The sequence below is a fragment of the Labrus mixtus genome, chromosome 4 (genome assembly GCF_963584025.1).
Source record: "Labrus mixtus chromosome 4, fLabMix1.1, whole genome shotgun sequence".
NCBI lineage: Eukaryota > Metazoa > Chordata > Actinopteri > Labriformes > Labridae > Labrus > Labrus mixtus.
In genome coordinates this window covers 27,349,029-27,374,919 of record NC_083615.1, presented here as the reverse complement: position 1 = coordinate 27,374,919, position 25,891 = coordinate 27,349,029, and the positions used below count along the sequence as shown (strand labels likewise).

General features: G+C 43.3%; 1 protein-coding gene across 10 annotated transcripts in view; it reads left to right on the top strand.

Annotated features, from left to right (window-relative positions):
• mical3a (microtubule associated monooxygenase, calponin and LIM domain containing 3a) overlaps nt 1-25,891 on the top strand; it is a 103,575-nt gene that overhangs the window by 34,460 nt on the left and 43,224 nt on the right. For 9 of the 10 annotated variants that reach the window (XM_061036723.1, XM_061036725.1, XM_061036732.1 and 6 more), the window contains 13 exons: nt 14,552-14,953; nt 16,354-16,561; nt 16,695-16,811; nt 16,959-17,060; nt 17,718-17,873; nt 18,496-18,596; nt 21,623-21,880; nt 21,993-22,108; nt 22,474-22,600; nt 22,693-22,786; nt 22,897-22,926; nt 24,313-24,460; nt 25,537-25,733. In XM_061036723.1, coding sequence (XP_060892706.1) covers nt 14,675-14,953; nt 16,354-16,561; nt 16,695-16,811; nt 16,959-17,060; nt 17,718-17,873; nt 18,496-18,596; nt 21,623-21,880; nt 21,993-22,108; nt 22,474-22,600; nt 22,693-22,786; nt 22,897-22,926; nt 24,313-24,460; nt 25,537-25,733 — 1,933 coding nt within the window. In that variant the 5' untranslated portion in view covers nt 14,552-14,674. The remainder of the gene's footprint in view (nt 1-14,551; nt 14,954-16,353; nt 16,562-16,694; nt 16,812-16,958; nt 17,061-17,717; nt 17,874-18,495; nt 18,597-21,622; nt 21,881-21,992; nt 22,109-22,473; nt 22,601-22,692; nt 22,787-22,896; nt 22,927-24,312; nt 24,461-25,536; nt 25,734-25,891) is intronic. The other variant, XM_061036733.1, reaches the window with a different exon arrangement.

Genomic DNA, 25,891 nt, shown 5'->3' with positions numbered 1-25,891 from the left:
ATGAATGGATGAGTGTTGTACTTACTCTCTGATGTCGCTTTGGATAAAAGCGTCTGCTAAGTGAATTGTAACATTTTAACATTGTAACATCAGACATTAAGGAAACATGCTGTGTTGAAGTGATGGCCTCTCTGACAACAATGCAGCAGCCAGTATGTCCTCCTTCTAACTTTAGGTTCTGGTCCTGAATGCTCTGGATTTGTTGGACCAGAGAAGTAAGGCGGTTTTAAGGCACCCCTAAATGGCCGTTTTAGACGCAGCTCATTTTATCAGGTCAACAGGTGTTGCAGCGATGGAAGAGGGCAAGAGAAGTGGTTCAGATAGAAGTGATTGTACCCGACCTAAAAAGCCTCTGCATGTTTCTAATAAGCTCCATGAGCAGAAACGTGCTCAAACTAGGATCAATATTGGAGATGATTTTGAAAAATGGAGAGAGGTTAGAACACAGAAAGGTTTACAGACTGATGCAGAGCTGGATAAACACTGAAGCTTCAGAGTCCACCACATGGTGACCTGTGTGAGCATGGACTCTAGAGAGGAGGGTTCATTGTTTTGAATTTGTTCTGCAGTACCCATTTTAAACACTAGGTGTTGCTCCTTTAAAGAAGTTTCTTATGGAATAGTATTTAAAATAATTTAGTAAAAGAAAAGGCTGATGTCAGTCTCATTTACAGAACTGTATATTGTGGCTGTCGTGCTTAGCTTAGCATAGTTTAGCACCTCTAGAGCGCGGTTATTTTCAGGTTGTGCCTTATCTTTGTTGAAGCTGTACATAGCCAGAGAGAAAACAAACAACAACGGTCCGTCCTCCTGCCCAGTACTTGTCTGTTGTTGCTCTTGGTACAGTTTGCAGCTGACGGACATGTGCAGTGATCACAGCTGTTGGTTTTGGGATCTGTGCAGACGGGATCAAACCAGACCTGGTGAGGTTCTTGTTATTACATTATGGATATTGCATGTTTTTACACGTCAGTTCCTAAGCTCTTTAAATATCAATGATTCTGTCATAGGTAAGACACGGCTGAAGAAATAATCTCAGCGTGCTCTAAGTCTTTCTGCAGCTCAACTGTAAGTTGATATTGTTTTTATGGAAAAGTTCTACAAGCGGTGTATTGCTGTAAAAGGTAATAAACAACCAAATACTGTTTTCTCTTTGTTATTGAGAACATCTGAGGTGAAGGGAAACAGAGTGAAAAGTCACAGTGATGTTGTACTCTGTTGGTCTTTTCTTGCATGACGCTCCTGAAAACTTGAAAAACAATGCAAATACAAACCGTGAAGTATTTCACCCCGACTTCTTCCTGCTCCTTGCCAGCCTTCTAGCAAAATATATTTTATTCCGAGCGCAGACACTTAATGCAAGCGTTTCCGAGCACACAGCTATCAACTTTTTACCCGTACACACACCATGTGGTCACGGGCCTTGTATAACCTTTGGTATGTTTCTGTGAAATCACAGCTGGTGTTCCTGGTTGATATTTATTAAAATTTAAAGGAGCTACAAAATAATACTGAAGGCATGAATGATGTGCCTGTAATGTCTTGAAGGTAAATGTGTGAATATTTGTTTTGTTGTTTATAGACAGCCCCCATCTGTGCTGCACCTGTCAAAAAATTAATGAGGTTTCCACATGCATATTTTTATATGTAACAGGGATTAAAGTGTAATTTGTGAGGAATCTGTTTTCATGCTCTCCTATCGCTGTGTGTGTGTCGCTGGTGTTCGGTTACTGGAGGATCAGCCTGCAGCTTCACACCGGTGGGCTGACCTTCCTCCTGTCGTGGCTGAGCTGAACTATGGAGAGAAACTGGCATGAGGGGGAAGACGTGATCGGGAAGAAAGCCACTCTCACATGCTTCTGTTTGATGTTCACGTCTCTGATTTGGCCTTTTCACTTTGAAGCTTATTCTCAGATTTGTTTTGGCAGTGGTGACGTGCAGATGTGGAAACTTTTGGAGATTAGTCAGGTTATCACAGCTGAAGATACAGGTGTAGTTAAATTCAGGCTGAAATATCTAACCCTGTTTGACCTTAAAGCACAAACTCATTGTTTAAATCGAAATACTCATAACATGCTTTCCTTCCTAAATACCTGAATTTAATCTATAAAATACCACGGGAGCTTGAAACAACATTTGGGGGCTGAATATGATGCTCTGATTGTTGGACTTCTTTAGGTGAAACTCTTTCTTATCATGAACACATCTACACAAAAACAAGCACCCTAGAGCTCCCTGTTATTATGTCGACCAATCAGAGTAGATTATTAATTGCATCTAGTAAAAAAGAAGGTTCTGTAGGGAGAAGATTGGTTTAAACACACGGTATGTAAATTTGGCCACCAGGGGGCTCTCAATCGAAACAATAACAAAAGATGACGTTGAGGCTGGCGGGGAACCATGAGGGTGATTCTCTACTATTCAAATATTCATACTTGGCACCAGTGATTTTGATAATTGTGCCACATGAGTCAGGGCGATGATATACTGTGGTATTTATATATTAGCACACCCCTAGTGTTCAGTGTGTTTAAATGAACACATTGTTCTGTTTTGGAAAAACCTCTGCAGATAATTGTACTCTGTTAAAACCTTTGAAACAATTAAAGAATCCTCAAAACAAACGGGCCTCCTAAAAAAAAAAGCTAAGCTAATGTTAGCTGCAGCTTGCAGCTCTTGCAGCTTCTCTCTCTCTTATTGGCTACAGCTCTGTTCCTTTGCATTGTTGGTTTTTGTTTGCTTCTCTTAATCTGTGCTTCTGCAGCCGTGATAAATCTATTGTGGTAGTTCAGCAGAGCTTTTTGTGCAGGCTATTGATACCACATCTCTTCGAGGCATTTCTGATGCTGTAAGGGAACAACTCTTTGCTATACGTATAGTAAACAAATCCCTGCTAAATTATGCAGCTGAGCAGTGGGGTGACTGAACTTGAGAGGACCCCAGCTGAAACGTGTTTACCTGCTCTTCACAGTCCTTGCTAAAGCAGAATATGAATCCTTGTCTTTACTCTAAGTTGATTTTTTTAATGCATGTGGGCCAATGATTGCTCACTATCTGCTTCATCTGGACTGCTCTCTGACTGGCCGTCACAAATCCAAATCTGAGGCTGTTTGAGCAGAAAGGTGGAGGAGGCCTCGGCAGGTGGAGGTGTTACAGACACGACCGTCAGAAGCTCATTGTGCTGATGCCCTCGTTTCTGAATCCCTTACACATCCTGCAACTTGTTTACCATCGGAGGCGCTCACAGCCGCGCCCACGCACTGAGATTAGAGAAAGCAAGTGTGGCTCTGACAGGATTACCGTGTGTGCTGGCTGCGTGTCACTGCTGCATGTCCCATCAAGGATTTACACGACAGCCATTGGTTTCTTTTCTCCCGTCAGAGGATGTTGATCATAAAAACATTTCACACGCGGCTCTGCTGTTGGTGAATATTGATGGAAGAATAATCTACACGCTTACCTCAGTATGCGTTTTTATCTTGCCCGTTCTTTGCTTGAATGAATGTTAAGCTCCAGGATAAAGCGGCCTGTTTCGCTGTTTCTCTTCTATGTATGTTGACATCAAGTAACACCTTGTGTTTGGCTCAGTTGGTCGTCTCTCAACGGGGGGTTCGATCCCCAGCTCCCACAGCAACATGTCCAACGTGTCCATGGGCAAGACACCCTGAATTGCTCCCGCTGCTTCATCGACGGCATATGAATGTGTATGAATGGGATTAGTTACTTCTGATGGTCACTTTACACAGAAACCTTTGCCAGCAGTGTTGGCGGAGGTGCAAGTTGGTCTCAGCGTATTAGTTATTGTTAAACATGATTTGTCATAAGAAATTAAGACATTTTGATTATCAATCCTAAAGTGTACCTTGGATTGTTTTTGAACTACACTTTGATTTATTTTTACCAATTCAGTTCACTCTTGCAACCCCTTCACAAGATGAATAATATATCCCTATGAGTTTGAAAAAAATGATCTACATTAATTAATGGTGAATGACAAACTTAGCCTTCCATTGGTTCACCTCAATATTTCCCACTTATAGAGTTTACCTTCGCAGGCCGACCAGAACACCTGAACACTTTAAGGTGGTATGTGCACGAAAAACTAAAATACATGGGACAAAAACGGCTGATTTATATACTTCTATGTTGAATGTACACTGTAGCATAAAGTTAAATAAGGGTCAGCTAGTTCAGAAACAAAAGTGTCATTTTTAGTTACAGTCCTGTCCAGTTTTGGCACAATAAATCTTTCTGTCATTCCTTTCTTTGCTTCCTTCCAGCCTGTCTGGTGGTTAAACTTTTAGCAGCGGTCCACTCTGAGAGGTTTTTTCTGTGTTCTCTGAGCCTGTACGAAGTTTAACTGTTATCTTTGTAATTAATACGGGGAAGAGATGAGAGCTGCAGAGATGTACTGTAGTTTCCCATGGCCTGCCAGAATAAGAAACACATGGGGTGGGCCTTTGTGTGTTATAAATGTGTGATGTGGCTATGAGGCCTGTCGGGTCCGTTATTTTTTTTTACTGCTCTGCCCAGCTGTTTATACTCCTGTCCGTCATCCTTCATGTAAAAAACACACAGAGTGAGACAAAAGAATCAAATGGAGATGTTTGTGTAGAACTACTCTGATTGCTGTGTTGGATATCATTGGCTCTACTTCAGACCTAATTCCTGCACAGCTTTTGATAATATTGACTTTTAACTTTACATGTTTCCACTCTTACATAAGTAGTTGTTCAGGTCCTGTATCCAGTTCTGTTGATCCCCCTCTTCTCTCCTGCATGTCTCCAAACCACATTGGTCATGACTAAGCCCTGGAGACTGGTCTGTGTGGACCGTGTTCACTGATATGTCTCCGATTACATTTCCTGGTTTGCTTAGGAAGCTTGGAGCTGAGAGTGTGAGGAACCAGATACATGCCTCACTCTCACCGAGCCACTCTGCTGTGAAATATGCAAATGAACAACGGTGATAACCGAATGTAAAAGATTTGTTTTATGAGCAGGTCTATAGATACTTGTGCTCCACAGTCTCTGGTGGTTCACCGTGTGGCTGCGGTGCTGGCTCTGCTCTTGTTGTGAAGGTGGCAGAAATGGCATTTCAGGAAGGATTTGAGAGGCTTACTAAATCAAATAGCTGCTGCGAGTGTTGGCAGGCAGCTCTGACAGACCGTGTTTGACAGCCATCTGAAAGTCTGGGCTCAGACTCGCACTCCCTCTAAGCTGTCACTAATATGAATTTCATGAGAGACACCCTTTGTCGCCGGAGAATATTTCATTTTTTCTGTGACAGTGCTACTTTGCACCTTTAAACCAAATCCATTTAAAATCCTTCGTCGTGGTCTGAATCTGTCTAAAGCAGGGTGCATACTACGAGATCATCGGGACAGTTTCCCTGCCTATAACAAACTCAGAAAAGCCAGGAGCTTCCCAAAAAAAGTGAGCTTCCCAATTTTCTAGACTGGCTGTAGTTCTGGTTAATTGGTCTGCTCTCCGTGCTCTACAACCACGTTGTAAACAAGTCACAGTGAACAGAGAGCTTGTAGTAGGAGCAGGGCGGTGTGGTCATATTTTGGTCAAGGAAATGAGGATAGAGTTGTATGTTGGCTGTGTCTGGTCGGGCTGGCATACTGATGGGAGCAACAAGGTATCACATTTAGAACGTGCATGTTGACATTAAGCTGCAGAGAGGACAAGAGGGTAGGCGGTGTTAGCAATGCTAACGTTAGCCAAACTTGACAGACCGATTACATCGTTCACCTGCAGACATTTCGGAATAAATGATCCTCAATTTTTTACTAGACAAATTGGTTTAACAGAATTTACATTTTTCTTTTTTATCCGTCTAGGAAGTGAGTCTGCTGGGAACAGTGTGTATCAGTTGTGAGAGTAGATATGAAGTGCTCAGCTGCATGGACTCGTGTCACAAAGAGGAGTGATTGAAAAGCCAGATGGTTTGGAGACAGTCTGCCAGAAGCAAAATGAGTTTCAGTCAACAAACATTAGTGTACACTGTGAGCTCTGAGGCTTTGTATGCTCATGTGAAAAAAGACACTCAACTGTCTGCACACACCTGCACACCCTTCCTGTGTGTGTGCGCTTGTAGCAGGACTTGGCCGTGGTGGAGCTTAGTGAGTTCAACCTGAGGCTCAGGATTACAGCTGCAGTTTAAAGGGAGACACAGGAAAGATGACTAATGAATACAAAGCTTTTGAAATATGAATAAAGGCAGAAATGACGGTCTGCTGTTGGGAAAACTCCCTGATTTTATGAATGGATTTGTTTTTTCCATTTTCTTGCGCGCAACTTAATTGTTATGCAGCTGTGCACAGAGCACACACACACACACACACACACACACACACCTTCAGTACTGCTTTGGTGAGGTCAGACTACCCTGAATGTCCCGTTGTAGTTCAGACTGTATATAAAGTATCTGAGTCGTATTTGAATGCTCTTAGTTTGAGTTTGATGCATTTGCAGTTTTCCATCAGCAACAAATACTGTAGTGTTTAGAGTGAACTAGGGAAAGTAAAAAAAATAGCACTTAAAAATAGTCCTTTTTGTTTTGCAGAATAAACAGTCAGAACCCAACATTTTATTATATTAAAAAAAAATGTTGTACACAAGATGTGCACTGTGGTCTGTTGTCCGGTGTTCTGTCAAGATGTGCTACCATGTTGCAGAACAATAGTGGAGGATATCAGTGTCCCCTAACAGTAAATAACTTAATTATTAATTCACTACTCACTCCATATGCAGGATCACAGTAGGAGAGAGGCAGCGAGTTTTGGTACTCAATAATGTAAGATTGTAGGGGAGGCTAATCTGGGTGGACGATAATGTATCAGGGACAGAATCACTCTAAAACACCACCACTCGCTGCGTTTGCACAGTAAGGAAACAGGAAACGTGTTTTCATACTATATAATTAAAACCTTTCTAGAAGATTTTAGAGTGAGCATTTCTAGACAGATGACAATCCCCTATCATCAAATAATGCTCCCTTTACTTTTTAGAGCTGCATGGTAGCACTATTTCACAGAACACCGGCTTCCTCTACTCGCTGCACGAATACAAGTGTGTTGTGGAGGGGGAGAAGGGCGAGCTGGTGTGCAAGTGATCAGACTGAAGCAGCTTCTCCGGCTGGTCTGCGGTTGCATTGTAAACATTGTTGTAGATTAGTGTGTGGTTTCCATCGTATTATAAATGCCAGACTTATAATTCTAATCGGTCAAAATGACGTACAGCCTTCAGATGTATAATTCAAAAATGTTGTCAACAACGGAAAATATTTGGTTAACATGATCTCTGCCTGAGAGCTGGCGGAATCAGCTCTTTCAGAAAAAAAAATCTAAAACTCACTAATAACCAAATTGAATCATACTTTTTTTAATCTGAATAAAAGCCAAAGTGTGTTCTGGCTGAAGCTTCATATTTGATGGACTACTCATCTTACTAAAAAGTCAAATACTTTTTTAATCAGCCTCGCATTTCTTTTGTTTTCATGACAAGATGATTAAAGTGCACTTTCCCTCTATAACTCATCAGTGACCGCCCACTTTTTCAGTGGTTCTGGTTCTGGAAGTAAAAAATTTTCCCTTTCATATCCTCCTTTGACATGTCACAAAATCCTTACATCAAGAGACTGAAGCCTGTAACCAAGACAACCAGCTACCCACTGTTGACTATAATACATTTGATTCGGCGACAAAACGGCATTTAAAAAACTGGGGGAAAAAAAGTCAAAGTTACAAGACTGTGTACGTAATTTTTTTACGGAGTCCAGGAACTACCCATCCCAGAATCCATTGCAAGTCATCGTCATTGTGTTTATGCTGTTGATACACGTGTTGTAAGATGTTATAGTTTGTGTTGTGTGAATATATTTCTACATTCACTGCAGAATAACAAGGGTATTAGGTTCTTTTGTGTTAGCTTGCTAGCCTGCTAAACTATCCGTTCACATTCGGCGCTGAGGGGCAGGAAACATTGCCACGGTAACAGGAAACTCCACCAATCAGAGACGTCGCTGTGACATTGCGCCATGGTCGTGGGTAGTGTAGTTCTTGTCCCCAATATCGCGAACAAACCGTATTGTTTCTTAAAATGAGGTTGATATCATACGAGCTCGTGTCTCCTACAGGATCATGAACCATCGTTTCACACTCAGGTAGCTCATGGTGAGTCGACCTGTGATGACATCATGGCTAATAATCATTTCAGCTATGGAGAAAATGAACAACATTTTTACTTCCTGAACCCCACTGTTGAGCTTTATTGTTGTCCTAACTATTGCACACACACCTACGATTATGAGGAAAGAGAGTTTACTACTTGTCAGGATGATGTGTCTCCAGCCTGCAGGCAGCCCCTGAATAGACCACACCTGCTGCTGTGTTTCTCTGTAATTATGCTTTAAACCCACACTGTAATACAGCGACTATAATAATGAGAACAAGAGGGACGTGGAGGTGATCATTAAGCTTGAAGACAAAACAGCAGTTGTCTTAAGGCAAACCGGATGAAAAAAGCAGAGACATAAGACAGTCAAACCAGCGTTTATTACAGGTTCTGTAAAGCTGCTAAATCAGTCTGTTTGCTGGATTCAATGTTGTGTTTTTGTACCCATTATCATGAAGATGTCCAGTGTTGAGAGGGGAAACACTCCTCCTCTCTCCTGATGGATGAGAGGAAGAGAAAAACTCCAGGGTGTCCTGTGAGCGTCAGTCATCATCGGTCACGAGCTGCAGGAGAGAAAGCTATTTCAGGACACGCACACAAGCCTTTAGAGCCATCCCAGTGATCCCAGTTATTCTGCTCCGCTCTGGTGGGTTACTGTTTACTTTGGTTGTTTACCTCAAAGCGTCTTGGTTGGGTTTTTTTTATTGACCATGTCTGCAGCGAGTTACCACACACACAACAACCCTCTAAAATCCTCTGGATTCTGTTCTTCCTTTAGTCAGCAGAGGAAATCACATGTTTTGGACACCATAGTAAGATTTATCCTCTGCTTTTTTTAAGAGTCTGGGTTTTTTAATCTTGGAATGAAAATGAAATTCGCTGCACGTTATAATGTGGCATACCAGATTTTATTTCAGCTGTGACACAACCGGCAAAAACCAACAAAGCAATAAAGCTTTTTTTTTTAAATCCACTCAGATTTAAAAAAAAAAGTCATATTTATAGTTTGTGTTACTCCAGTAGTCGTGACAGGAACGGCAGATAAAAGCAATGCTGCTGTCGAACGTGTAGCCCAGTGGCCTAATCTCTGGATCTATTTTTAGATTAGAGGATGACGCAATGCAACCAGCAAAAACAAAGGCATGCTCTGTGAGTGTGTGAGTGTGTGTGTGAGTGTGTGAGTGTGAGAGAGTGTGTACTGGAGCAGGGTGTGTGTGTGTGTGTGTGTGTGTGTGTTTGTTTTTTTGCATGCACGTGTACATTCTGTGAGTGTGTGAAATCCTGCAGCTCATTCTGATGTACGGGGATTTGTAGCGCTTGCTGTCCTAATACTGTTTTTATTTCTCTCTCTGTTTTTAATGCCACTGGGATTATTTAGTCCTGCTGAAGATGTTTTTTATATTTGCCCTCAGGGTTGCCCGTGGATCCTTAAAAAGGCTTGGAATTAGATTTATTTTTAATTCAAGGTAATAAAAAGTCTTATTTTCACTTGCACAACATCTTGCATTTTAAATCGCACTTTGACTGTCGGATTTCTTTATAAAATCTATAAATTTTCTAATAACATACGATTTTTAAAAAAAATTTGTTCAGGTGTTGAGGCAATGTATGGCAGTGTATTAAGTAAGCATGACATTAAAAAACTGGTAACTGAAGAAAGAATGAAATGCAAGTTTAAGAACCTATCAGTAAGATATCTCTGAAATGATAAAGGTACCTTACTATAATATCAGACATTAAAGAAACATGCTATGTTGAAGTGCTGGCTTCTAACTTTAGATTCTGCTCCTGAATGCTCTGGATTTGTTTGGACCAGAGAAGGTTGGCGGTTTTAAGACACCCCCACACCGCCGTTTTGGACGCCCCTCGGTTTACCAGATATGAGAGCAGTTATCAGGTCAAACCAACAGGTGTTGCAGTGATGGAAGCGGGCAAGAGAAGTGGTTCAGATAGAAGTGATTGTACCCGACCTAAAAAGCCTCTGCATGTTTCTAATAAGCTCCACGAGCAGAAACGTGCTCAAACTAGGATCAATATTGGAGATGCTTTTGAAAAATGGAGAGAGGTTAGAACACAGAAAGGTTTACAGACTGATGCAGAGCTGGATAAACACTGAAGCTTCAGTGTCCACCATATGGTGACCTGAGTGAGCATGGACTCTAGAGAGGAGGGGGAGACAGCTCTCTGTAATGTTTTGAACTTGGACTGCAGCACCCAGTTTAAAAACTAGGTGTTAGAGTTACATACTGCTCCTTGATGAAAAATACTGGGAGGTGTTGCATGATATGCAAAAAGCTTTTCATCATAGAATAATGGGAATCAGTTCCGTTTAGTGCCAAATGAAATCCATCAAGTACGAAGCAAAAATCTTGTTTTTTTTCCCTTTTTGGGTCTTAAAAAGTCTCAAACGTGATGTTAAAAAGTTTGCAGGTACTCTGATCCCATGTGTTTGATGCTCATTATGCTGTGTTGTCTCTCTGGGTTACTGGAATTCTCTGCTCCTGTAGCAGAAAGTAACACACGGTACATCATGTCTTGTTTGAGTGCACATACGTGTCTCCTGAGGAGTTCACTTTTATTCAGACTGTAGACCAGGTTTATGGATGTCGTTACATGTGTAGGTGTAGCATGTCACAGGAGACCTGAGCAGTTATATCACCCTCAGACTGTGACACAGCAGGACAGTCAGGACCTTCAAAGACCTCAGAGAGTGTCGATGTTTGCTGTGAGCTTTCTCACATGTGTGTCATAAAGCTTAAACTGTCTTCTTGTCTTTTTGATGCTCCTCCATATTCTCTGAGTCTTTACAGTAAAAAAAAGAACCCACAGAGGATCAAAAAGATTAGCTTTCAGCATAAAGTGATTAATAACCCTCTGAGATCATCCTCCAAACTTCCTGTTTTATTGATGTCTCTTTTTAACTTTGGTTTCATGAGACGTTTGAGCTGACCTGCTTTCTACTTCTCTGTCTTATAAAACCGTCTCAGTGCTGATGGATGCTGTTTCGTCTGCTGTTATCATCGGCCCCAAAACCTCATATCAGTTGGCCTACTTTAAACTATGTTCAAGCATTAAAGAGTACCTGGTTCAGTTTCACCTCTGCTAACACTTGCAGATGTTTTTTTTTAAAGCACTGATGAATTAAAAGACTTGATCAATGTTCCTCAGCTCAGTGGACCGTCCACACACGCTAAGAGCATGTCTACTGAGAAGCTTACACTAACACAGCGGCCCATTTCTGTGCAGTTATAAAAACCTTGACGCTGTCTTTTTTCCTCTGTTTGTTTGTGTAATGTTATCTCGGGCCTACAGCACTTTAGCTCCCTTCTTAAGAAAGTGTAAGCCTGAGTGGAGCTCAGTGTGCAGCTGCAGTCAGCCGCCGTGCAAACACAACAGGCTCCAGATGCCTGATAACGGCTGAGTGACATTCATGCATTTTTCATCCCACGGTTATTATTATTAACAAATGAAAAAAAGGACCATTGATCAAGTCTCTGAAATCAACTCTGACTGTTTCCTATGACACTCTGTTAGGGTTGTCACAAGACCAGAATTCTAAACGTTGACACAATTCTAGTTAAAATATCAATACCTGCTTAAAGGCACCTGATGTTAAAGATCCCATATTCTCCTCATGTTCACCTTTCATGTCGTCAGTCAGCGCAGCTTTGCATGATTTGCAGCTCAAAAAACTATTTTTTTACCTGACACTAGTGTCAGTAAAAATCTCTCATTTCAGCCTCTGTTTGAAACGGTTTGCTTCAGCTGCTGTCTCTTTAAGGCCCCCCTCCCCACATGCTTTCTGCTGATTGGCCAGCTCTCTGCCAGGGGGCAGAATGCTGCAGGGCTGCCAGGGGAGGGCTGCTCTCCAGTGCTGGGAGAAGAGAGTCTATGTAAGAGGTTTCACCGACTAACGTTGAGGCTTGAAACCTCCTCGTGAAATTCTTGGTTTCTTATTGTGATTTGCAGAACATTCCGTTTAGCGCCCCCTGCAGACTTATCCTGGGATTAGTCCAACATACATTTACCTCATGATCTGAAACCTTGCCCATGTATGAGAATTCAGCTTTGTAACAGTATAGGTGAGTTTTAAAGATGTGGATCAGTATAGTAGGTCATTTCTTCTTTTTGATGAACAAGAAAAGCTTTCAAACTCCTGCACACTGTTCATAGTGATTCCACTACAATGTTGGCAACACATTGATGTTTTAGACAGCACTCTCAGATTGTAAACACATGGTATTGAAATCAGAGGAAGTGTTTTGTTGGTTTTGATATTGTTGCTGTTGGTTAATAGCGACTGTTACAGAGGGAGTTGTGTAGGGGATAGTGAAGCCATGCATTTTAAATACACAGAAAAAGATGAAGCAGGTTGTGTAAATGCTCCGGGTTAGACGAGCTCCTCTCGGTGGTTGCTGACTCTTTACCCTCCAGCCTGATCTGGACTGACTGAGGCAGAGCCAAACACAGTCTGCTGTTTTCACTGCAGTGAGGAGTTGGCAGGGTGTGAAAAGGAGGCCAGCTGACCTGTGTTACCTGCTTCCCTTTCATCAAGTGTTACCACTGGGACTGGGACTACTTTGGTTTCCGTGAAGTAGCTCACATCCTGTGGAACTGAGGAGTACTAGGCTAAAGCTTTAACACAGGAAGTGGCTGAGAGGGAAAATCTTTTTTACTTTACTAACAATCTGGTCCCAAACATAACTGTACATACTGAAATGACACCTTTCTGTTCCCTAAAATTATGATGTCCAATAATTTGTACTTTAAGAAAATATACCGGTTCAATAAAGAGGAGACTAACACAATTCGGCAGTTAGCTTAGCCTAGCTCACTAGGAGTTTCTTTTTTTCTGAGCTAATTAAAGACAAACAATGAAGGGAGAGAGTTAACCTTGCTTTATCAAAAATAATCCACTTTTCTCTACCACCACAACCAACAACAACAACAACAACAACAACTGTAAAGCTCACTTTAGATAAGCTGTAGATTACAGGCTAACTCATGATAGCATACAGTATGTTACGATATGTGATATGTGGCCCATGATAACAACACTGTAACTCAAAACGCCAATTCTGATATGATGCCCCTGAAAAGCTGAAGTGCAGGATTCATGTTTTCATTCACTGCAATTTGGTGTCCGTTTCACCTCTTCTAAAATTCTACAATTTCAGGATCAATCCCCCACAAAGTGCAAGAAAACACTTTAGATCTTCAGTCTAGAAGATTCAGAAGAACAAAGAGTCATATCTACATTTCACAAATACGTTTGCAATATTTCATAATCACAACAATGCCGATGTAGTTCTTCAATTTAGTTTGCAGGAGCTAATTAGATTTTTTTTGGTGATTTAAAAAAAAAGAAGAAAAATACATAATGGTATACAAAGAGTTGTTATTTGTAAGTATCGTATCTTAATTTAAAATTCTGGTATCCTGAGGACCATATTGTGAACCTCTAATGAGTCTGTTTTTTTAAACTGTTGGCACAGGTAGTTACCGTAAAGCTGAGCCACTGCTTGTCTGAAAAATGTTCAATTCAACTCATGGTTTCCACTTTGGTCATTTTGCTTGACTGGATTCCTTTCAGGCTCTCCTGCTCCATTATTGTCTCTTTGTTCTTGCATTGATATTGAGTAATGCTCACCTTTTAGAGACTGCTCATGCTGCTTAATGCAGTCAAAGACAGGGAGAGAGAGAGAGAGAGAGCGTGAAGACATTCCAGTCGTGACAGCTGAGCTCCCGTTGGAAAAAAAAACAAAAACATGATTGATCTGGTTTCCCTCGGGGTGAAAAATGTCAAACATGTAAAGCTGCACTGCTTCATGTCATTGCTGGTAAAAAAAAACCCCAAAAACAAACAGTCAAATCTTTCTCAAACATGGTGGGATGTCTGGTCTATAAAGTGGAGTCTGTATGGAGTGATGACTGACACATACAGTAGACATGACTACACACTTTTACCCTTTGTGTTTCTGCCGGTTCAGTACCCTTCCTGTGTCCTGCAGCCTCATTCCTGGACAGATAAGAGGTTGTTTTAGGTCGTGTCACTGCTGCAGAATGACTCAGGGACCTTAAATGACTCGCCTTTATCCCTTTTGCTGCTTTAATTGCTTGGCTGACCGGCGGCCAGACGTATGTTTGTCTTGTTAGAGAAGATCAGGGCCTGCGGCATTAAGAGGATGCCTAAAGAAGAATGTAGACAATCTGTACTTGGTCTGATTAAAGTTTGTGTTTGTGTAGGATTGGACAGCGTTGATATCATTGGGGCGTTTAAAGGCTGTCCTCTTCCGTCCAGTTGTAACATGTAGGAGGTTGAACTATGTTCCTGGATTCACTGAGCTTGATTTCTCTCCTCTCATTGACAGAATGAAGATGTCTGAAGCCGGGAGTTAAGAGCCTCCGCAGGAGAGAGAGCGTCTTCCAGGGCTGGGGCTGGACCCAGAGACCCCTTACCTGGGGTGACCCCTTCACTGGGGTGAGCCTGGACCATGGGGGATGGAGCCGCCGGTGCCACTGGAGGAAATGGGGTGAACAAGTCCCACGTCCTCTTTGACAACTTCGTCCAGGCGTCCACGTTCAAGGGCACGCTCAAGGCCTTCCAGGAGCTGTGTGAGCACCTGGAGGTGAAGCCCACCGAGTCCAGAATCTTCTATCACAAGCTCAAATCTAAACTCAACTACTGGAAGGCCAAGGCTCTGTGGGCGAAGTTAGACAAGAGGGCGGGCCAGAAGGAGTACAAGAAGGGCCGTGCCTGTGCCAACTCAAAGGTAAGATCCAGGAATGTGATGTGATGCTCGTCTTTACCAGACAGACCAGTGAGTGACAGCTTTATATGAATAGACAAAGCAAAGACACTTTCATGTCTCTGAACAAGGCAGGTCATCCTCTATATGCTCTTTGAATTCAATCTGACCCCTCCTCATGAGCTTATCTTACATCAGTTCTGAAGAAGTCCTCGAGAAAAGTCTCAGACAGATTCATCAAGCTGCTGATTTGTTTGCACCTCTGCTCTTAAACTGAAGATGCCATGTCCTCCTAAGCTGGACGCTCGTGCATGTTGTTCCTAATTCGAAAAGAAAACAACTCTTTAATGCTCACTTAATAAGGACAGGAGACGGCAGGGCTGTGTGCACACACAGAAGTCACACAGCTGAGAGACTCCAGGAATGCCCACATTAAAATATAAATATGAACGTGCACTGCAAATGTCAGACGACTTTAGATGTTCTGATATGAAGGAAAATGCTGCTGGACTTAAAACAATAACAGGCTGATGAATTGGAATATTTGGTATAGAGTCAATTTGTCATTATATAAAATGTTGGGTGCAAAGTCCTGCAGTGCGTCGAGTGTCCACTTGAGGCTGACTCCAGAAACACAGGAAGTCACAAACACACAACAAGCAAAAAAGCAGTTCATACAGAATAAATTAACATGTTTACTGCCTGGTACAAAAAACAGAATAGGTCTGATTAGTTATTGTCATCACTGGCACACACTGATGAACCGGTGAATTTTTTTGTTTTGATTTCATGAAGGATACGTGTTATTCATAGTTAGGGGCGTTGATGACCTGATTGACAGGTGAGCGTGATGTAACGGTTCATCGAGAGGTTTAAAACCCGCCTCAGCTCCAGCTCTCAGCCTGTCCTTAGGTTGACTGAAAGTTAGGCTGAGACAGGATTTCCAACATGGTGGCTGCTGCTGATGAGACTCCAGAGCCCCCTGCAGGAACAGATGGGGGACATCACTCAGGCGCCATCCATTAAGTCTGTGGGGTCCTCTAGCAGTGCTACTTTAATGAAGCTTGACCTTCACTTGTGTTAGCTTACTTGTTGTGCTACATTCCATTATTTATCATATATTGTTTGGCAGATTCTTTTGTTGCAAACAGCTCGTAATAAAGTTAAGAACTCAAAAGGAATAAAAGCTAGAGGTCAACATAATTTGAAGTGATATCCCCCATAATAAACATGAGAGCATGTTAGAAAGTTTGATTGCAGGTGATCATTTCTAAGTGAGATAAAATGTCAGCATGGGATGACAAAGTTGCAGTCAGAAAAATCTTGTTGTTTTCAGCTTGCTGCGAGTGACGGGCAGTCATCATAAAAGTCATAGCTCTCTCTCTTAAAGCCGGTCGATAACGTCTGCATCCCTCTGTCTGTAGTGTCTGATCATTGGTGCGGGACCATGTGGCTTACGCACAGCCATCGAGCTGGCCTTCCTGGGGGCCAAAGTGGTGCTGCTGGAGAAGAGAGACGCCTTCTCCCGGAACAATGTGCTGCACCTTTGGCCCTTCACCATCCAGGACCTCAGGGGCCTCGGGGCCAAGAAGTTCTACGGGAAGTTCTGTGCTGGTGCTATCGATCATATCAGTGAGTACACACGAGTGCACGTTTTATCTCCTGTGCTTAAACCACGTCTGTACTGTGTTTGACACATTTGAGGGGTTCTGTAGTTCATATGGCAGTCAGATTCTTCATCCTCCTTTTCTGTGTTGTTTTGAAGGTATTCGTCAGCTTCAGCTCATGCTGCTAAAAGTGTCTCTCCTGCTGGGCATTGAGATCCACGTCAACGCCGAGTTCAAGGGTCTCATCGAGCCCCCGGAAGATCAAGAAGGTGAAGGTAAGCGAGTCAAAGTGCTGCCAGACGAGCTGAGGAGAAATGAACGGAGACTGAATATGTGTTATGTCAGAGATGTGTCTGTCAGCGGCTCTAAGCTGGCTCTGTTGAGACATATTTTCCTGATTACATACTCTGTGTTTTTGTTAGGGATAGGTTGGAGAGCTGAGGTCCACCCCAGGACACACCCTGTCAATGAGCTGGAGTTTGATGTCATCATCGGAGCAGACGGAAGGAGAAACACGCTACCAGGCAAGGCTGCATGCTCTGACTCGGAGGAATGCTGGAGTTTAGTTTTTCAGAAGGCCAAACACACACACACAGCACTTTTTGTTTGGAAAAAAAAAGATTGTGATCTCACTTGTGCACAGCCGTGATCCGGTACCTGACCTCACTCCCTTTCTCATAAATGAATGAGCACTTGTGCACATTCTGTGTGTGTTTGTTTGTGTGTGGCTGCTACGTTCAAAGTGTGAGTCTGACGGCTCTCCCTGCAGAGTAGGAATTGTTGAATTGTCACACACACACACACACACACACACACACACACACACACACACACACACACACACACACACACACACACACACACACACACAGACAGACAGCCGCACTGGCAAAAGGAACCCCCTGTGGAGTGAAGTACCATGACCCCTCTCTGTTCAGCTGACTGCTGCATCAGTGAAGGGAAGCAGCCGGCTCCCTCTGGGATAACCACGAGCTCCAGTCTCACAGCTTGAAACAGTAGATCGCTGTTTACATTGTCATGAAGCAGAACATCTGGTACAGTGTGTCGTCATGAGCTGCTAAACCTCGCTCAGTGATTTTGAGGTTTGGCTCTCTTGTTTTTTCGCAGAACAGATCTTGACCTTGAGGCCTGCTTCCTCGCTCTCTTGTGACTTTCCGCAGGGTTTCGACGTAAGGAGTTCAGGGGCAAACTCGCCATCGCCATCACTGCTAACTTCATCAACAGGAACACGACGGCTGAGGCCAAGGTCGAGGAGATCAGCGGGGTGGCCTTCATCTTCAACCAGAAGTTCTTTCAGGACCTCAGAGAAGCAACAGGTCGGTCACAGAAAAAACACTGACGTTCTTTTCTTTCCTCGAGTGCTTGAGTTTTGGGATAAAGCTTAAAAAAAACAAATGAACAAATAAAAAATGAACAAATAAAAAAACAAATGAGCACCGGTTTAGCTCAACCGTTGGAGCAGGTGCCAAATATACAGAGGTTTTAGTGCTTAAAGCATCAATGATGGCAGGTTCCATTCTCGCTTTAATACATTTCTATTGTACTCGGTCCTCCCCATATTTCAGGCCTCTCTTCAGCTGCCCCAAAAATTGTAAAAAAAAAAAAAAGAATAAAAATGTCTGAAAAGTAGGATTTCAAAGTGCTTTTATAAAGCCTTCGGTCCTAAGGGCTGTGTTGGTGAAATGAAGGTAAACAGGACAACAGTCTGTCCCCGACTCGCCTTTCCAAATTTGTCCGCTCATCTGATTAAAATGCTTCACAATCAGATGAGCTGACCAACAGTTTAATGCTGACGTGACAATGTCCCGGGGGGCTTTGCTTCTGTGCGCTGAGTCGCGTAATTTCTCCTCTAATGACGACACAAACGGCCAGCCGGAGCAATAAGGAAAGCGATTCTGTTTGTTGCTTGACAATGCATCTCTCTGCCGCTCTCTGTAGGTATTGACCTGGAAAACATCGTCTACTACAAGGACGACACGCACTACTTTGTGATGACTGCCAAAAAACAGAGCCTGCTGGAGAAAGGAGTCATTCTGCATGTGAGTCATCAAAGACCAGAGCCTGGCACCCACCGTGTGTTGTGTTTGTTTCAGACATGATTGTGATTCTCTGTCCGGCTCTCTGCTGCAGACATGAAGTCCATCTGCACGCACAAGAGAGAGAAAAACAGTCAGTGTGTTTACATGGTGTTGAAGTTGATTTATTGTGTCAGGCTGGACTTTTAAAATACATTCAAACATGTTAGTGTGACTGAAAATGTACCACGTTTTGACTGCACCATCTAGACATCGTCTGTGGAGGTTCTCAGTCAGCCAGGTCATGGTACATTCAAAGCTTGATCCAAAGGCAAGCTTCAATGACCCCAATGACCCACAGAAGACCGGTGGTGTTAATGACTCTAGGTGAATCTAGGTCAACAACTCAGCTAACGACTCTCATGTGAGTCATCCTTGATCATTAGCATGCTAATGATCCACGGAGGCTAACATTTCTAGCTCAGTCCACCAGTTATTTAAGAAACTGAAGAAACCTTTCAGAGGGGAGGGGAAGTCTTCAAGATCTTCAACCAGTCCAGCTGCCTTTGGATCAAGCTCCAAACTTCTAGATCAGTGGTTCTGATCACCACCAACTCCTCCTTAATGATAAATTGCGACCCAAATTTCTGATATTTTTCAACCAATTATATTTATTTATTTTTTTTAAAAGTGGAGGTTTGGACCAAGACAGTGCAAACCATGATAGAACAAAAATACATAATAAAAACAAGCATGTTTTAAAAGCTCTTATTTTATATGGGCACACATTTGCGACCGACTGAAAATGGCTCCACGACCCACTTTTGGGTCCCGACCCACCAGTTGAGTAGCACTGATGTAGATGATGTTCTCAGGAATCGATTAACTCTTGCATGTCCTCCTCAATCAGCTACAAACTGGCCTAGGTTCATGTGCCGGGCTTTGACCCTTAAGTGCAAACAGCATAAATACAGAGAAGAAAGTAAGACAAAGGAATGAGCATGTCGAGTGCGAGGGCGAGAACCACACATTTATGGACGGACGAGGAGACGCAGTTCACGTGGCATCACCTTGAAGTAGTTTGTTCACCGTTCAACATACGATCAGTTTGCTGCTTGGTGACTTTTTTTTTTTTTTTTTTTTAAGTTGTTTGGTATATGATGCAATAGGTCAACCAGAAGGAGGTCCAAAGTGACTAGCTGGAAGGTGAATACATGCTGTCATTAATAAAACGATTCTGCCTCGGTGCTTGTAAACTGGGTCTGACATGAGTCAAGTTAAATCACATTATCCATCTATGACCTTCACTTTACTGTGCAGGTAAACAGGCTGACTTTCATTTAATCTGTTAATACAAACTGTTACACGATTAGTCTAACAAAGACAGCCTTCAAGGACAAGCGGCCGACTCAAGCACACTAACTCCTCACACTTGTTTCCTCTTTGCCCGACTTTCCACAGGAAACAGGAAAGTCCTTTTTTTACAGTCTTTGTCATGTACACACGTAGTTAGAGAGATTTTTTTTTATTTAAAAGCCTTTTTATTTTTATTTGTTCTAAATCTAGACACAGTCTTGACTCTTATTCAGATCACTTGAGCTCTTCCCTGAGCATGTGTGTGCAGGTCTGTGTTTGTTTTCACTGTGAGCTGATGGTATTCATATAGAGGTATTCTGTATGAGCTGAAGTCTGAAGCCAGAGGGGATGTAAAGGTATGCAGCCACACGTAAATGAAAAGTCATAATTTTACTGGAATAATTACCTCTGGAAGTTCCCCTTTAATAAAACGTCCTAGACATATCCTTTTATAGCAGTCATGTTAACTCAGCCCTGCCCCTCGGAGAGGGTGAGAGGAAGGACGGGGGGGGGAGGAACGGCAGAAATGTGACGAGTCGTCACAGTTCAAGGCAACACCACAAGTCAGAAAACCACCCCTCATTCATATGTTCCACTGCCCTGCCTTTCCTCACCCACCCTCAGCACCATCAACAACCAGGGAATTTAAAGTTGGAAGACTGTGCTTCTCACCGCCCTCTGTGAAAACATGTCGTGATGAAAGCATGCAGCGATTTGATGCTACATGTTGGAGAGACTTGTGAACTGAACGGTTTGTTCCAGTACAAGTGTTTGGGCCTCTTAGTAGAGCTGTTATGAAGTCTAACAGGGGCTTCAGCATATAAAGCCTTCCTCTGTCCAAATTCTATTCTGAATCTATTTAGAGGAGATTCCAATGCCTGAATTGCACAAATACCTTTGTAATGTTTTGGTACCAAAAGACCTCCCCTCCCCCTCCAGGCCTGAGCACAGTTACCTCTTGTACATAACGTCGTCATGAAGCACATACATGGCTTTACGTAATCATGAAGCGTGCTTAGCTTACAAGACAGGTGCACAGAAAAAAAAGAAAAAAGGGACACGCAGTTGAGGGTGCGCACATCGGAGAACAACACTCAGTCTGGCTTATTTTGAGTCGTTTTGGTCAGATACTGCCGTAACACTAGAGGGATTTCTCGGTGATGGAGAGCAGTGATTGATTATACTTCATGTCCACGTTGTGGACCTGTGCTTGTACTTATGCATGAACTGTACCTCGTCAAAAAACACTACTTCCAACCGTGCCAGGGCCAAGGAAGTGTACTGTACTTGAGCACGGATCTGAGCACTCACACTCATCAAACGAGTTGGACATTGGGGGTTAAATGTGCTTGGGCACGGTACAGATTACTTAGTGTGAGAGAGCGCTCTCAGACATTGTAACCTTGTTTCAGTGTTTATATTTTCACAAGATCTAATCCTTCATCTTTATCTAGATAGTAATGAATAATTACATTTGATATTGTACTGCAGTACCCATTTTAAACAATAGGTGTCAGAGTTACAGATTGCTCCTTTAAAGTCTGGATAAGTCCTGAATTGTGGTTTTGGTTTAGTTTGAGGACCGTATTTGTGTCTCATTAAATGTTTGTTTAGTTTTTACCTAAATGGTTCCTCTAACCTCCTCTCTCTCTCTCTCTCTCTCTCTCTCTCCCTCCCTCCCGTCTCTCCTGCAGGACTATGCAGACACAGAGATGCTGCTGTCCAGGGCGAACGTGGACCAGGCCGCGCTGCTCTCTTACGCCCGCGAGGCTGCAGACTTCTCCACCAACCAACAGCTGCCCAAGCTGGACTTCGCCATCAACCATTACGGCCAGCCCGACGTAGCCATGTTCGACTTTACCTGCATGTACGCCTCAGAGAACGCTGCCATGGTGCGCCAGCGCAACGGCCACAAGCTGCTGGTGGCGCTTGTAGGTGACAGCCTGCTAGAGGTGAGGGGTTTATCGTTTCATCACGGCTCCATGGGTTTGTTCTTTTAAATGCTCGAGTCCTCTGTGGCCATATTTGGTTGTTGAATGTGGTCTTGGCTGTTTCCCCCCTCAGCCCTTCTGGCCCATGGGCACTGGCATCGCGCGAGGATTCCTGGCAGCCATGGACTCTGGCTGGATGGTGAAGAGCTGGGCTCAGGGAAAAACTCACCTCGAGGTTCTGGCTGAGAGGTGAGGACGAGGAGACACCGATGCACACACACCAGACTCCCCCTGCTGTTGCACACACACACACACACACACACACACACATCCATGTTCTCTCTCTTCAAACACGCCCTTTTATCTCTAAGTGCTTTACCAGGAAATGTGCCTGTGTGTGATTTGGAGCATCAGTCCCACCTCTGTTAGTACTAATGCAATAAGAGGTTCTGTTAAGAGCTAAATGGAATGTGACTCCTCTACTCTGCAGTCCCTCTCTCTGCTTCATAACAATGTTCATGTTTTCTTCTCCTCTAGCATTTTCTCTTTCTGCATTCCTCCCAACAATAACACTCCAAATACTTTTCTTGATTTTTTTCCCCTCTTTGCTTCAGGGAGAGTATTTATCGTCTGCTGCCCCAGACCACGACAGAAAACATCAGTAAGAACTTCAGTCACTACAGCGTGGATCCCACCACACGCTACCCCAACATTAGCCTTAACTTCCTCAAGCCCAGCCAGGTGAGTGTCCAATATTTGAGTCCTCAGTACTTAACATGATGTGATACATATGAATTTGGGACGTGTGTAGTCATTCTGTGTGTGCGTTGCAGGTGAGGCATCTGTGCAACACGGGAGAAACCGGGGAAATGCGCATCGAAATAGAGAACGTGATCAACTCCTCAACTCCCAAGCTGGCCAGGAATGGTTTGTATCTTTCTGCTCTTTAATAAAGATTAAAAAACAGTTCCATGAGAGTAGGTTGTTTTCTGCAATCACTGATGCTCAAATGTAATAATGAACTATTTTCACTCTAGACAATTTTCTGCTTGACAAGCAGCTGCAAGGTAACACAAAGCCCAAATGCATGGTGTTGCTTTTTCAGGGATTCCTGACAGTTCTAACAGGTTTAATGTTTACCTGCCGTGCACTAAAAGGGCCAGTGGAATGATGGAACATGTTGATGGACCTATTGCAGCCCCTGAATTTATTAATGCCCATACTAACCCAATCTTAGACACGTTCAAGCTTCCTGGTTCAATTCAACATATCTTGTCCATTAAAGATCTAAGCTCGATCCAAAGACAACTGGACCAATAGCGGGGTACACACTAACCATTTTGGACCCGATTCCCCCCCTTCTGACCAAAGTCAGCAAAGGTCCGACTATCAGATGCTTCCAAAGATGATCTTGTCAGATTCTCCCGTGGTGTGAGGTGTGTTAAGAGGGATTTTAACCTCCCCCATCTGCTCGGAAGACGATCAGGGCCGCCCCGATTTGAGATAGTAAAATCCTATTGTGTGTGGAGAACACAGAGGACAGCCAAGCACGGACAATAGCCAATAGGGAAGCAAGCTGACTGAAGCAGGAAGCACAACAAACATAACCATGGCGACGACAGCAAACGTGAAGCATAAAGTTAGATGGATGTCATAAATTCAACGTGTCTGTAAAACAAACCACAATCCAACTGAGGAGGAAACTTGTTGCAAAATGTTTACCGTAATGGATGTACCGGCTAACAGCTAGCCACATGTAGCTTGACCGTTTTGTTTGTTTACTCTTAAGTTGCGTTTGACCGTGCAAGATTACGCGTTTTGAAAATCGAGACTGTGGTTGTTGGTGAATGAATAGGTTAGTGTGTGATGTGCTGAGTTAGTCATCTCGTTGCTCTCCATACACTATGAGATCTGAAATGTTAAATCTGTCATGATTTGTCGTCATGTGTGGACTCTCTCACACTTTCAAAATCGTCAGAGACTTTAAAAATCTTCTAGTGTGGCCAGGCCTACGTTGAAGATCTTTAAGATGTTTCACCTCTCCTGAACTGAAGAAGCCTTTCAGAGGAGAGGTGAAACATCTTCAACTACAGGTAAGTCCAGTTGCCTTAGGATCAGGCTTTGATTTTACCATGACCTGGATGCCTGAGTGCCTACATTAAAGACTTCTGCATCCTCTCCTAACATCTCACTTGCATCCTTATTCCTCCCTTACACCCGTCATTTTCTCACAGTTGGTCATGCGTCCTTGCTGGCTGTTTGAAACCCGTACTAACATGAATTATAGATGAAAAACTTTGCAATCCTTCGCTCAGCTGTGCCCCGAACATGGCCATGAAATTGCCCAAGCGAGAGATGTGTAGTGCTGCCCAGAAACACAGTTTACATCCAGATCCTGTTTAATCTGCTGCCTTTAACCCAAACCTTTCATTTTCCCTCTCTGCCATACTCAGAATCCATAGCTCGATCCAGTAAGCTGCTGAACTGGTGCCAGAGACAGACGGAGGGCTACAGGAATGTGAAAGTAACAGACCTCACCATGTCTTGGAAGAGCGGCCTGGCCTTGTGCGCGCTCATACACCAATACAGACCTGATCTCATGTGAGTTTCTGAAAGTCAAACGCATTGGTAAATGTGTCAACTGTGCAAGTAAACATCCGCTACTCTGCAAAGTGAAAGGGTTAAATCTGCGGCTGAGTTTGGAACGACCGGCCGGGCTGTGTTTATTGTTTGAGAATCATGTTTATTGTCTGGTTGGGACCTTGGTTATTCGGTTGTTTATCACTGTAAACGAGGTGACAGCTACCAGTCAGAATAGCCTCTCGGGCCCCTTAAGGGAGCGCTTCTTATGTTCCTGCGTTCTCTCCCCCACACACACACACACACACACACATAACGACACACACATAGACACTGTACTTACCGTCACACACTGGATAAACAACACAGTCTCCATCCGCATGTCTAATGTAGTTTGTTTCCCTCTGGAGACAACGTGGCAATTAATATCATAAGCTATTAGTGTGTGTGTGTGTGTGTGTGTGTGTGTGTGTGTGTGTGTGTGTGTGCGTGTGTGCGTGTGCGTGCGCTCTGTCTGACCTTTACAAGGCCGTGTAGCAGTTGTGCTCTGCTGCCTTTGATGGCCACATGATGGGAGGAGGTGGGGGGGTGATGAGTGGAGGAGGTACCATGGGGATAACTGATCCCGTGTGCACGTTGAGGAGACTGATGGTTGCGAGTGTTTGACTGAATGTTTTGATGCTAATGCTTCAGAGTGGGCTTTACGTGAAGCTGAGATGTATCGATGACCACTGTTAATGGTCTCTTCAGTCGCAGTGTAATGATATTTACTGTAATGCTTTCCACAACATGCGCAGCAGCAGAGATGCTTCATGATTAGTGCTAAATGCAGCCTCAGTAACGGGTCAGGTCCATTATCTCCAATAGGGCTGTACGGTAAATCCAAATGTCGTTGTTATCGCAATGTGAGCATTCACAACGAACACATAGCAAATAAAAAGTAAAATGACAATCCAGTTTGATTAGACTCATCTGAAAAGTGTTCAGTAGTGAATGTGTTGCCTTTATTTTTGTTTCTAAGTTACATGTAAAAACCCTGTCCTCTATCTGCCCTGTCTCATCCTCACTTTGTCTCTCTCTCTCTCTCCTGCACTCAGTGACTTTGATTCCCTGGACGAGCGAGACCAGGAGAAGAACAACCAGTTGGGTTTCGACGTGGCGGAGCGGGAATTTGGCATCTCGCCCTGCATGACTGGCAAAGAGATGTCCTCTGTGGTGGAGCCCGACAAGCTCTCTATGGTCATGTACCTCAGCCAGTTCTACGAGATGTTTAAGGACACAGTGCCACCCGGAGGTGAGAGCGGGTGTTACAGTCGTGCTGCTTCCACTGTGGTCTGGTTTTTCAGAGTGTACAGATGTTGTCTTCTGACAGATGCAGTTAAAACATAATTATCTATAACCCTGAGAGGATTTGAAGTGCTTTTTCATGCTCTCAATCCTTCTTTTTTTTTG